The following is a 12,414-nucleotide window of genomic DNA, read 5'->3' on the forward strand; positions in this document are numbered from 1 at the left end:
ATCAGAGTTGTCAAAAAGGAGGTCTACACCATTGCTGAGCATGGCCTAACTAAATTCAAATAAAATTAGGACTTTTTAAAATAGTATTTTGTTTTCCAAATACATGTAAAGACAAGTTAACATTACTTTTTACAAAATTTTGACTTCTGAAATTTTCTCACACCATCTTTCTCTCCCTTCCTCTATTCCTTAAATAGTAAGCAATTTAATATAAATTATATATGTCCAATCATGTAAAACATATCCATATTAGTAACAGTTGTGAAAGAAGAAACAGATCAAAAGGAAAGAAAATAGAAAAAAATAGTGAAAGTAGTATGCTTCAACCCACATACAGAGTTCACCAGTTTTTTCTCTGGACATGAATAGCATTTTCCATCATGAATTCTTTGATATTATCTTAGATCATTGTATTCTGGAGAATAGCTAAGTCCTTCACAGTTGATCATTGAACCATGTTGCTATTACTCTGACCAATGTTCTGCTGATTCTGCTTATTTCATTCTGCATCAGTTCCTGTAAGTCTTCTCAGGTTTTTCTGAAAACCATATGCTCATTATTTCTATAGCACAATAGTACTCCATTACATTCATATACCACAACTTGTTTATCCATTCCCCAGTTGATGGGCATCCGCTCAATTTCCATTTTTTTGCCACCACAGAAAGAGCTACTATAAATATAAAATGGGGAAATGTTTACCAAAATAAATAATACATTAGTACATAAATAATATTATTATGTGGTTTTCTAAGTTGATATGGAGTCCCAGAGATCCTTATGTTTAGGTTAGTGGCCCCCATTTCTATTTGAGTTTGACATTACTATTGTAAATGATCTCTAAAATTCTCTCATCTCTAAATTCTATGACCCAAAGAACTTTTTAAAAATCTAACCATAAAGATTTTCCTTCTATAAAAAGCTAATATGTGAACATCCATATTTTTGAATAAATATATCTGAGTTATAATTCATATTACAAAAGAAATCATCTTGGGGGTGATGTTGATCCTTCACTTAATTAGCTTCACTGGTCCATTTAAATCTCAAGTTGTTCTAATTTTTTTTGGGGGGGGTACCTATTGCATAATTTGTCTCCCTTTACTTCTACTTCAGCTAAAGGGAGAACTGCAAACTGTGGTATTTTTTTTCCATTTCTTTTTTTCTACTTCCCCCCCAAGTATAAATTAAATTCTGATGCTCGTGACCTATCTAAGCTGAAAGAAAGATTTTGTGTATTTTTGGTTTGGGGCCTATTCATGGTGAATGAAAATAAAACATGAGGCAGAAGTGTTTCCTTTTATCTACCTTAGACCCAGTGTTGGGTTCTGTCACTAGCTTCCTTTAAGTTTGTGTGTTCTTCCCTTTCTTACAGGATGCAGTACTGGTCTCGAAGGCTGGAACAAGAGATTGATGGAGTGATGAGAATCTTTGGTGGGGTCAAGCAGCTGAGAGAGGTAATCTCCTTTGGCCTTTTCTTCCAGTCTTTTCTTACTGTTTGGAGTGGATCCTTTCTGTTCTGACAGGATGCTGAGCATAATGGAGATACTCGTTCTGTTTTTACCACTGTTTTTGCAATTAGAAATGAACAGAATATACATATATCCTAATATATGTTTAGTCTTTTCTTCCTACAGCTAGTAGACTAAACTATGACTTCTGCAGTGATTATAGCTTTTTGTCATGGAAATTATTTGCATTTCCACAAGCACATTTGAATTTAACAAATTTTTCACATAGCAAAATTGGGCTCAGCAAATCTGCTTTCAGGGCACAAACAGGGCTGATCCAGTCAGAAGCACTTAGTTAAATGTTGGTTAAGAAAAGGGTCTGTGTGAAAAGAAGACTCAGCAAAGTGATCATACTGCTAAGTAGGACCTTTTGGTATTAGGCCAAACATGAAAATGCGATTATATTAGACAGTGTATAGAGACCTCACTCAGAAAAGTCCAGGGCAAGCTGACCCAGATAGAAGGGAAACTAGCTTGTGAATAGAACTGGGAGGCAAGTACAGAAATGTGTGCTTAGCAAAAATGAAGAATTAAGGGTCTGGAGTAAAGGGTGATTGATTAGCTAAGATATGCTGTATTAAGTCTTTGGAAGATTATGTTAATGTTTAGAGATAGTGATGTGATGAGAAGAATAATCAATCATCACATTAGAACACTATGAAACATGTCTTAATGTCATGTTAAACTGCTTATAACCAATCATTGTATAAATGGAAATGTGGTAGTTTAGGGACATGAAGTGATGGGCCCTCTCATTGGGGCTCACTCCATGTGGGAGGCTAATGACTATGCCTATAGGAAATTACCCTTCTTACAGCACTGCCCTATTCATCGGAAAAGAGGGAAGCTGGTGTCTGAAGAAGCAGGCCAGGGTTAACAGAGAATACCAAGTTACACTGAAGAAATAATTAGGAAAGAAAAAGTAGAGAGACTAGTTCATGTTTTACCAATTATTTTGTCTTTGGACCTAAGCTGTGGTTCATCTTAGGTATAATTATGATAATAATAATAATAAATATCATTTACAGAGTATTTTAAGATTTTCAAAATGCTTAACAAATATCATCTTATGTTATTCTCACAATAATGCTGGAACGTAGATGCTATTATCATCCCCATTTCACAGAAGACAAAATTGAAGCAAGTAGAGGTTAATTGACTTGACCTTGGTAACACTGCTAGTGTCTGAAACAGATTTGAGCTCAGATTTTCTTGACTCCAGGTCTAGGACTATATTCACCATACCCCTTAGCTGACTTTTCTACTTATTCTATTTCTCTGGATTTTGTTTTTATACTTTATATACATGTTTGTGTATCATCCACACTAAAAGTTTCAAACTTATAGCTTCAACATTTCCAAGTATGGTTTGAACCAAATTAAAATGTAATTGGGAAATGTTTATCAAAAGAAATAAAAATGCAATGCAATATAGATAGTGTTAATTTGTGCTTTTCTGTATCACTACAGAGCCTGTAAGGATCTGATATATATTTTCACTTCTCTAGAGCAAGCCACAGCTGTTTATAGCTTACCACTATGAATGTTTGATGCTCTTCTCTCCCCATCACCATAGGTAGTAGTCCGTGAGTTTTTCTGTTAAGGCACAAGTCATTTTCCTCTTTGGGGGACAATTTACATGATGTAGCTGGGAGCTCTAATTTCATGTGTGCTCATTGATTCAAGCACCCAAGTGTTGGCAGAGTGTCCCCAGTTTAGGGAGAAGACACAAACTCCATAGATTGGCAGGGCCCCATTGGGTGTGCCTGCTGTTTTGGCTACCACTGTGGGTGGGTGGTTGTGGGTGTGAGATAATGGGAGGAAGGAGTGCAGCAGAGGCAGGGAATTTGTGATTCCTAGGCAGGGTTTGATGCTTCTCCCTTGTAGGTTTGTTATTGTCCTCTGGAGATTTGGAGTTTTTACTGTGACATCTGCAATTTGACTTAATTCAGTTCAGTGCGAGGAAACAAATGTTACTTTTGTATCTGTGATGTCCAAAGCAGAGTGCCTTGCTGAGGCTCTGGGGGATACATGGACAGCTAACACAGGTCCTACCCTTAAAAGGATTTTTTATATTTTATGGGAGGCCATGACATGGAATAGCCGCTCCAATGTCTAATCATGACATAGGGGTAATCCTAGGTTCTTAAGGGTGGGTCAGGGGAAGATGGACTCTGGGAGGTTCTGCCCACAAATGTGGTCCTGGTGATAGATAGTATACTTGTTGTGCAAGGACAAATCAGCACATTTTCCACATTATGACATTTTTTTATTTAATAGTATTTTATTTCTTCCAATTACATATAAAGATAGTTTTAAACATTCATCTTTGTAAGATTTTGAGTTTCAAATTTTTCTTCCTTCCTCCTTTTCCTCCCCCTCTCCAAGACATCAAAAGACTTTAAATTGAATTCTAAAGGGGCTGGCATTGGGACCTGCATTGGTGGATGGACTTCCCACACTGACACAATTACAGATCCCTGAAGTATTGAGGTATGACCAGTATAGAGATAATGATAAGACAAGGGAGAATACAACAAGGACAAAGAAAGTCTAGACATGGACTCTCAAGAAACTGGAGGAGTCTGACATTCTTTTCAGCTCTGGGAATGAATCACGGAAGACTCTAAGGAAGAAGAGGTGCCCAGGCTGAACCTTGAAGGGAGACAAGGATTTTAACAAGTGCAAATAAGAAGGAGAATGTATTCCCAGCATGTGAGCCATGCTTTTGAATGCCTGAGGGCAAGAAAGGCTCCATAAGGGATTTACCTTGTCTGTAGCCATTCCCTTTCAGTCTCTCCCCATGCCACATATGATTCATTTGCCAATGAATCATAATGATTTCCTCCTATGGGAAGCACAGAATTTCCAACCTATAAGGGACCTTAGTAATCATCCTATTTTTGACCTATCCTTGAAAGTATAATGAAAAAGTTGCCTAGATATGTTGGGAGAGGACCCATGTCTAAGTCGCCTCTGTTCCACTTGTGACATTGAGGAAGTCACTTAATTTCTCTGGGTCTCAGTTTTCTTATCCATGATATAAAGAGACTGAACAAAATGTCCTTTGAGGCCCCTTCAACTCTTGTTCCTTCCCCATCCCTACTATGACATTCCTAACATATGGTCCTTATCTATCCTGGTCAGCCTCATCTGGATATACTCTAACCTATCGATGTTGTTTATATATGCTGCCCACCACCGGGCATGTACCACAGGGTCTGACCACAAAGGCAGAAGACAGCAGAATTATTGCTTGATATCATACTTCTTTTTATCATACCGTCAGGATGGCCAATGCTGTACTTCTCTTGAAACTTTAAATATTGAGGAAGACTTTTTACCCTTACCCTCAGGAATAGCTATTGAACTTTGAGAGGCTTCATCACTGTCTTTCCCATGAAATACTTCCTAGCTCAGAATAATGGATGACCCGGTCAAGCTGACTTTGCCAGTGGTTTCAGATAGAAAATACTTTTTAAGAAATGTGGTTTTATTGCTTTCAAGAATAATAGCACCTAAATGGATGCTCGTTTATCATTATTGGATTCAGAGGTACAAGACCTACATCTAAATACCAATTTTGCCATTTACTAGCTTTAGAATGTTGAGCAAGTCCTTTTCTTTCTCTGAGCCTCAATTTCCCAAAATGTAAAATAAGAGGTTGGATTAGATGGTCGCTAAGGTCACTTCTGGCTCTGAATTCCATGATCTTTGAGTGAGGAAAAAAAATGTGCAAATGAAGAAATTGCACTCCCCAAGAGTATGAAGTGGACCCATCATCAATTGAGGGTTCACAGAGGTTTATAAAATGCCCTCAGGAGTAACACATTTTGAATGAAGTCACAATTTACTGGACTCTCTTTGGCTCTGGAAGTTATTGATTTTAGACTGAGAAACAAATAGAATATTGAATCACTCACCAAGAAAGAGATTATTTAGCAGTCCTAACCATCTATCCAAGTATGTTTGAATTGTCTCAGAGCCCCAATTAGTGACCCTAATTGTTTTCAACCTTCATCCAAGTTGAGGATGTGGGGTTCTTGCTGTCTTGATCAGAGACATTGCCCATCTATGTCATCAGTGTCATCAACCTAAAGCTACAGATGTTCAATTTTTAGTGAGAGGTTTTTTTTCTTCCTTTGATGTTTGATTAATATTTTTTCATCTTTTGGAAATGGAATTGGAAGTTTCTCTTTCTGTTGAGGTCACCACTATCCTAACAGTTATCTTGATTTGCAACCTCAGAGTCATTCCTAACTATTCTCTCTCCCTTCTTCCCATATCTAATCAATTGTCAAGTTTCAGTTCTTCCTCCACAGCATCTCTCACATTTGACCCCATCTCTCCATATATATAGTTTTCTTCCATCGTTATTTCTTTCCTGGACTATTGCCACAGTTTGCTATTTGATCTCAATGCTTGCAGTCTCTTCCTTTCTCCAATCCATCCTTGAGACAGTTGGCATTCATTCAACTATGTCACTTCCCTATTCTGATTTCTTCGTATTGTTATTATCAGTAATAGTAGTATTATCATTACTATTTATTATTATCATTAATTATATATTCTTATTATAACTTGGATAAAAATGCAAAACTTTTAACTAGGTAAATAGAGGTCTTCACAACAAGAATCCCATTTACTTGTACAATCTTTTTTTAAAAAAAAAATATTATTACTGTCTTCCTCTGTTCTGATCACACTGGCTTGATAAATGTTTCTTTATTCTTATTCTCATTCAAGACATTCCATCTCCCACCTCTATGCCTTTGCCCAAATTGTTTTCTATATCTGGAATCCAATCTCTCCTTTCTTGCACCTCTTAGAATTCCCAGCAGTCTTCAAAGCTCAGTTCAGGTGCCACCTCCTACACAAGGCCTTTAGAGAGCCTACCCACCCTGGGGTGTTATTGTTCTCTGAGTCTTCACATTCTTCCATATAATTTTGTTCACTCTGTATTTACTTATGTATATTTGCTATAATTCTTGCTTATCCTCTTTCCAAAAGAAATCCTTTGAGGACAAAGACTTTCATTTTCATCTTTATTCAGAACCTCGGACAGTGCCTGATACACAATAAGCGTTTAGTAACTATTTAATTTGTTACATTGCATAAGTAACAAGGATATCTGAAGGATTCTAGGGTCTCTGATCATGAATCACTGGGGTCTGGACATCTAGCCTATTCAGGATCCACTTAGAACAGAAAAGTTTTTGAATCCATGGTGCTGAGCAATGCATTCTCTCTCCTGGAAGTATATAATATTTGACCACAAGGTCTCCTTCCTCACATCACTGAGATTGTGGCAAGCTCTCTACCTGCTGGGTTTCCATTACTTTTTATGCTAAATGGTCACCATCATTGGCTTGACCCACTACCTACTGGAGAAATGCCAGTTTCCCAATGTGGGAAAAACAAATTAAAATCCACTGAATGTTTATAGATGAGAATTAATTAGAAAGTTTGGGCTGTGCCTTAGTTTCCTTATCTGTAAAACGAGAGGATTAGACTGGATAGATATTTTCTGAAATGCATTTCAGTTCCAGTGTTCAGTTCCAGTTCAGTCCAGTGATTCTGGGTTGGGGTCTTGACACTGCCACTGACATGCTCTATGATCTTAGGCAAGTCACTCTACTTTTTAAACTTCAGTTTTCCTAGTTTTACAATGAGAAGACTGAATTAGATAGTGTATAAGGCTCCATTTAGGCAATTAGATGGTGCAGTGTATAGAGTTCCAGGCCTGGAATCAGGAAGAGTCATCTTTGTGAGTTCAAATATGACCTCAGACACTTACAAGCTGTATGTTCCTGAGGAAATGACTTGAAAAATTTTGCCTCAAGTTCCTCATCCGTAAAGTGAGCTGAAAAAGAAGATGGCGAACCTCTCTAGTATCTGTGCCAACAAAATCCCCAATGGTGTCATAAAACTCAGAAACAATGGAAAAACACAATGTTCCATATACCTATAAACTGAGGTTATGTATAATTTGAGTTCAGGAAGTCTCACCTTGTTGAGAGGCATTTCTAAAGGAGGGTGCCTGAAATACTCCTGGGTGGTGTAGGGTATGGGTGTGTAAGGATCTCCCATACAGCCTGAGGGATTGGACTGGCTATAATGAACTGGACTGAAAACTGGGAGATTGGCTTTCAAATCCTAACTCTGTTGCAGTGTGATTCTTCCTGTCTTTTGACCTCGCTTTGCTTAATAGTTAAATGAGAAAGTTGAACTAGATGATCTCTAAGGTCCTTTCAGCTCATAATCCTTTCATTCAACAGGCTTTTATTAAGGTATTTACCCTATGCACAATCCTGTGCAAGGTGCTGAGATACACAAAGAGTTAAGATAATTTCTCTCTCTTTTCTCTCTCTCCTCTCTCTCTCTCCCTCCCCCTCTTTCTCTCTTTTCTCTCTCTTCTCTCTTTCTCTCTCTCTCCTCTCTTTGTCTTTGTCTTCTCTTCTCTCTCTCTCTCTCTCTCTCTCTCTCTCTCTCTCTCCCTCCCTCTCTCCTTCCCTCCCTCATTCCCCCCTTCCTCCCTCCCTCCCTCTTTCTTCCTCCCTCCCTCCCTCCCTCTCTCTCTCTTTCTCTCTCTCTCTCTCTCCCTCCCTCCCTTTCTCTTTTTCTCCCTGTCTTCGTCTGTTTGTCTCTCCCTCTCCTTCTCCCTCTCTCCTTCTGTCCCTCTATCTAAATGACATTCTCCATTTTGATATGGTTCCTATTCCATAAACCTCTTCTCCCTCTTCCTTTTTCTTTCCATAATGTTCAGCTGATTACAAGAAGGTTGATCTCCTCATGTTCCCCACTCTTCTTAACCTCAAATATTCCAGAGCCTATTCTGTACACTGAGCCTGGAACAAATGCTCTTCCTCATGCCCTTTCAAACCTTCCCTGTCCTTCAGAGAAAGTCCTATCTTTCTGAAAGAGCCTTCTTGATTGTGGTACCTGCAATTGATTTTCTTTTTCTCTGAAGTATTGTACTTTTTAAAGATTATAAAGTTGGAAGGGCTCTTAGGTTTTCTAATTCAGCCTCTTCAGTACAAATGTCCCCAACAGATAAATCTCTGGTCACTGTTCAAACACTCACAGGGACTGGGAGCACCTCATTCTTTTGTTGGACAGCTATCAGAATCAAGATTTTTTTGTGTGTTGAGTTAATATCTTCCTAGTATCACCGTTGGTTCATTGTTCTTAGTTCTTCCCTCTAGGAAGGTGCAGAAGAAGTTTGCTCTTTTATCCATAGGAACAGTCCTTCAGATATTTGATATTTGAAACACACCTCCCCTCTCCTTTCCCCTCCTCAGGCTGAACATCTCTCTTTCCTTCAGGGAATGTAGTCTTCAGACCTACCATTCCTTGAAACCCTTCCTGGACTTTGGCTGTCCTGGATTAAGCATTGACAGAGCCAAATCAACCTGGGACTAGGGATATTGTAGAAAATCAAAAAGTTGCAAAATTGGAATTCACAGTGACCTTAGGGATCATCTCACCCACCCTCCTCATTTATAAAGAACCCACACTCACAAGAGATGCACTGACCTAGTCAAAGCCACAGAGCAAATTAGTGGAAGTTTCAGGGCCCTGATTTTAAATCTAGCATTCTCTCCACTTATCCATACTTCCTTCCTTTATTTTAATCCTTTACAATGTCTATCCTTAGGTATGGGTGCTCCTTCCACAAATGTAGATTGCAAGCTTTCCACAGCATCTCAAGCAGCTCTTGAGAAACAATTCTCAGTTGAGTTTTCCACCCACACTTTTACAGAGAATTTACCTAAGGGACTGACGGTGGTCCTCTGATGGTTTGGAGAGTCTATGCAGTACCTTCTTTTTGGTCAGTCATGTATTTCCTGGTATGCTTTATATTGCTTCTTCTTTTTTTGTGTGCTGAGGCAATTGAAATTAAGTGACTTGCCCAGGGTCACATAGCTAGGAAATGTTAAGTGTCCGAGACCAGATTTGAACTCAGGTACTCCTGACTTCAGGGCTAGTACTCTATCCACTGCACCACCTAGCTGTCCCTATACTGCTTCTTCAATTTCCTTCAATTAACATTTATTTAACTCCTAGATATGTGCAAGACAGTATGCTTAGCCACCAGCAATACAAAGGTAGATAGAGTAATAATCTTGCTCTCAAGAAGTTTACAGTCTAATGGGGTTGGGGGACAGAAAGAAAGAGAGATAGATTGAGAGAGAGACAGAGACAAAGAGACAATATATTAAATAGTATATTACAAGGAAGAAGGTGAAGGAGAGCTCAAAGATATGTAGAGAAGTCATTTTCACTGGGTAAGGTCAGGGAAAAATGAAAGAAGGCTTCAAAGATGAGTAGAATCTTTTCTGTGACTTAAGAGATAAACCTTAGGAAATTGCTTTGGTACTTACCCAAGGTCACTCAATTGATAAGTGTCTAAGGTAGAATTTGAACCACTCTTTTCCTGACTCCATACCCATTGGTTCTATCTACAATCCCATGCCATCTTTGATGGAAGAGAGAGCTCCTCCAAAATATAAAACTCCTGAATTTTTCCTTCTTTCAGCAAGCTAATAATGGCACCATGATGAAGCCTCCTTTTGCCCAATATACATCTTTCCAGTGCTTTCAGATTTATTACAGATTACAAATTCTTAGATCTAGGTGTTCCATGATTCATAGCCCTCACTGGCAGAATATGGGTGCAGAAGAACCAGGGACCCTCTTTTTGTGAGAGACAGCCTGCCAAAGGGAAAGAATGTTCATTAGGCTGGAAGACCAGGATTCCAAGTTCTGCCACTGCCTGACCCCGGGCAAATAATTTCTTTGATATAGACCTCCAATTCCTCTTCTGCAAAATAAGTATATAATAACACCTTCTGAACTCCCCTATTACTGTCAAGGGAATCATTTAATAAAATACTGTTGACTGATTGACTTGACTGCAGTGGGAGAGAGTGGAATGGACACTGGCCTTATAATGTGACAGGAAGCTTGGATCATAATCTCTGTTCTGCTATTTTTTATTAGCCATTGTATGACCACACATAGATCACTTTGCCTGTCCAAGCCTGTTTGCTCATCTGTAAGTAGGGATAATAATATTTATATTCCTGACCTCATAGGTTTGTTGTAAACAAAGTAAACTTTGTTTCCTAAAAGCTGTATAGTAAGGAAAAGTATTATAATAACTATCATTATTATTACTTCAAACAACATTTGAGGCATGAAATGAGAAAACTGTGCAAATGCTTTGGAAACGCTAAGGTGTTATAATGGCCCAGACTCCTCAATATTCCTGGAACTTAGCATTCTTTCTCCTATCACCTTCAGACATTCTTACCTCACCTTAAATTGTTCAAATCCTTAACTCCTTCCAATGTCAGATTGTCAGTTTGTGTGTGTGTACGTGTGTGTATCTTGTCTGTCTCCATATGTCTCTGTCTCTGTCTCTCTCTGTCTCTCTGTCTCTGTCTGTGTGTGTGTTTTTTCTCTCTTTGTTTCTCTCTTTTCTCTCCTCTTTCCTCTCTCCCTCCCTCTTTTTCTCCTCTTCCTCCTCCTCCTCCTCTTCTCTCTGTCTCTCTCTCTCTCTCTCTCTCTCTCTCTCTGTCTCTCTCTCTCTTTCTCTCTCTTCCTCATCCTCTCCTTCTCCCTCTCTTTTTCCTCCTCTCTCCCTTTCTCTCTCCCTTTTCCCCTCTCCTTCTTCTGCTCTCTCTCTCCCCTGACACTTTCTCTCCTCCTCTTTCCCTGCCTATCTTGCCTTCACTCATGAAGGGACATGTTGTATCACTCCCAGTAGAATCTAAGCCCCTTAAAGATAGAGAAATTGGGGGTCTGTTTTTGTATCCCACAGCTATAAATATAGTAGACACACAATAGATACTTGTTGATACTTCTATAAAGCTGTTAGATGTTATTCCTTGACTCTTAATTTCATATTGTATTTTTATCTTAAGAGGGAGTTTTGTCTCCCATCTAGAATGATTTCCCAAGGGCAGAGCCTAAACCCTTTTGTGGGCCCCTACCTAGGGTTGTAAGCCATGAGTACATGGCGTATGTGAACAGTGCATGAATACAAATGTCTGTCAGCCCAGATTCTGTTTTGTAGTGGATAAGAACACTTTCTTTCCTCCTCACATATATAATGAGAAGCTATTTCCCTGTTCAGTTTCTATCCTGTGAGCCTGGAGCTGACCCTGGACCCTAGATAAATAGCTGTAATGGAAAGAGCCTCCTTGGAGTTTGTCAGGTATTGTTTATTGATTCAAAAGAAAAATTGGAGAATTTTGCTGGTCCTGACCACCCACCCCACTTCCTCTCTGCCCACCTCCGCCACCCAAGGGAAGGACAAGGACCTAGACTCCAATTATTGACTGGAATCTCATAACTGTTGAGTCACATGAGGCGTGAAATTTGTGGTCAGATATATGGTGTCCGAGAGCGAGGTGGCACTGAATATTTCATCCTGTTGGAGGACAGTTGTTCTGAGAAGGTTCATTTTAACCCTTCAGCTGTTAGGCAGGATGCAGAACAGACCGAGCACTCCCATTTCATCTTGCCACCGTCACATCAGACATCATTCCTTTAATTCCGATGATGTGTCCCTCTCTTTGTTCAATGTCGTAGCTAAGGTTAAAAAGAGAGTTATTATCTTTGAGGAAAATCTGAGAACCACAGACAGAGTTAGAAGGACCCTTAATAATTATGGAAGACATTTATGTTGCTCCTGAAAGTTTACAATGACATTTTTACATACTATGTTATTATCTTTATGTTATAACACATTAGATATATCACCTGCACATACATTATCTTATATTATCCTTCTGACAATCCTGTAGGTGAGTACAGGCATATTTATCTCCCTCTTATGAATGAGGAAACTGAGGCTAAACAAATTAAGTGACTTCCTGGTGACAAAGCTAGCAAA

At 38.9% G+C, this 12,414-nt stretch overlaps 1 protein-coding gene across 2 annotated transcripts in view; it reads left to right on the forward strand.

Annotated features, from left to right (window-relative positions):
* Positions 1-12,414, forward strand: part of CACNA2D2 (calcium voltage-gated channel auxiliary subunit alpha2delta 2) — a 423,504-nt gene that overhangs the window by 71,628 nt on the left and 339,462 nt on the right. For both annotated transcript variants that reach the window (XM_031958716.1, XM_031958707.1), the window contains exon 2: positions 1,376-1,457. In XM_031958716.1, the coding sequence (XP_031814576.1) occupies positions 1,376-1,457 (82 nt within the window). The remainder of the gene's footprint in view (positions 1-1,375; positions 1,458-12,414) is intronic.

Source organism: Sarcophilus harrisii, chromosome 1 (genome assembly GCF_902635505.1).
Source record: "Sarcophilus harrisii chromosome 1, mSarHar1.11, whole genome shotgun sequence".
Classification (NCBI taxonomy): Eukaryota; Metazoa; Chordata; class Mammalia; order Dasyuromorphia; family Dasyuridae; genus Sarcophilus; species Sarcophilus harrisii.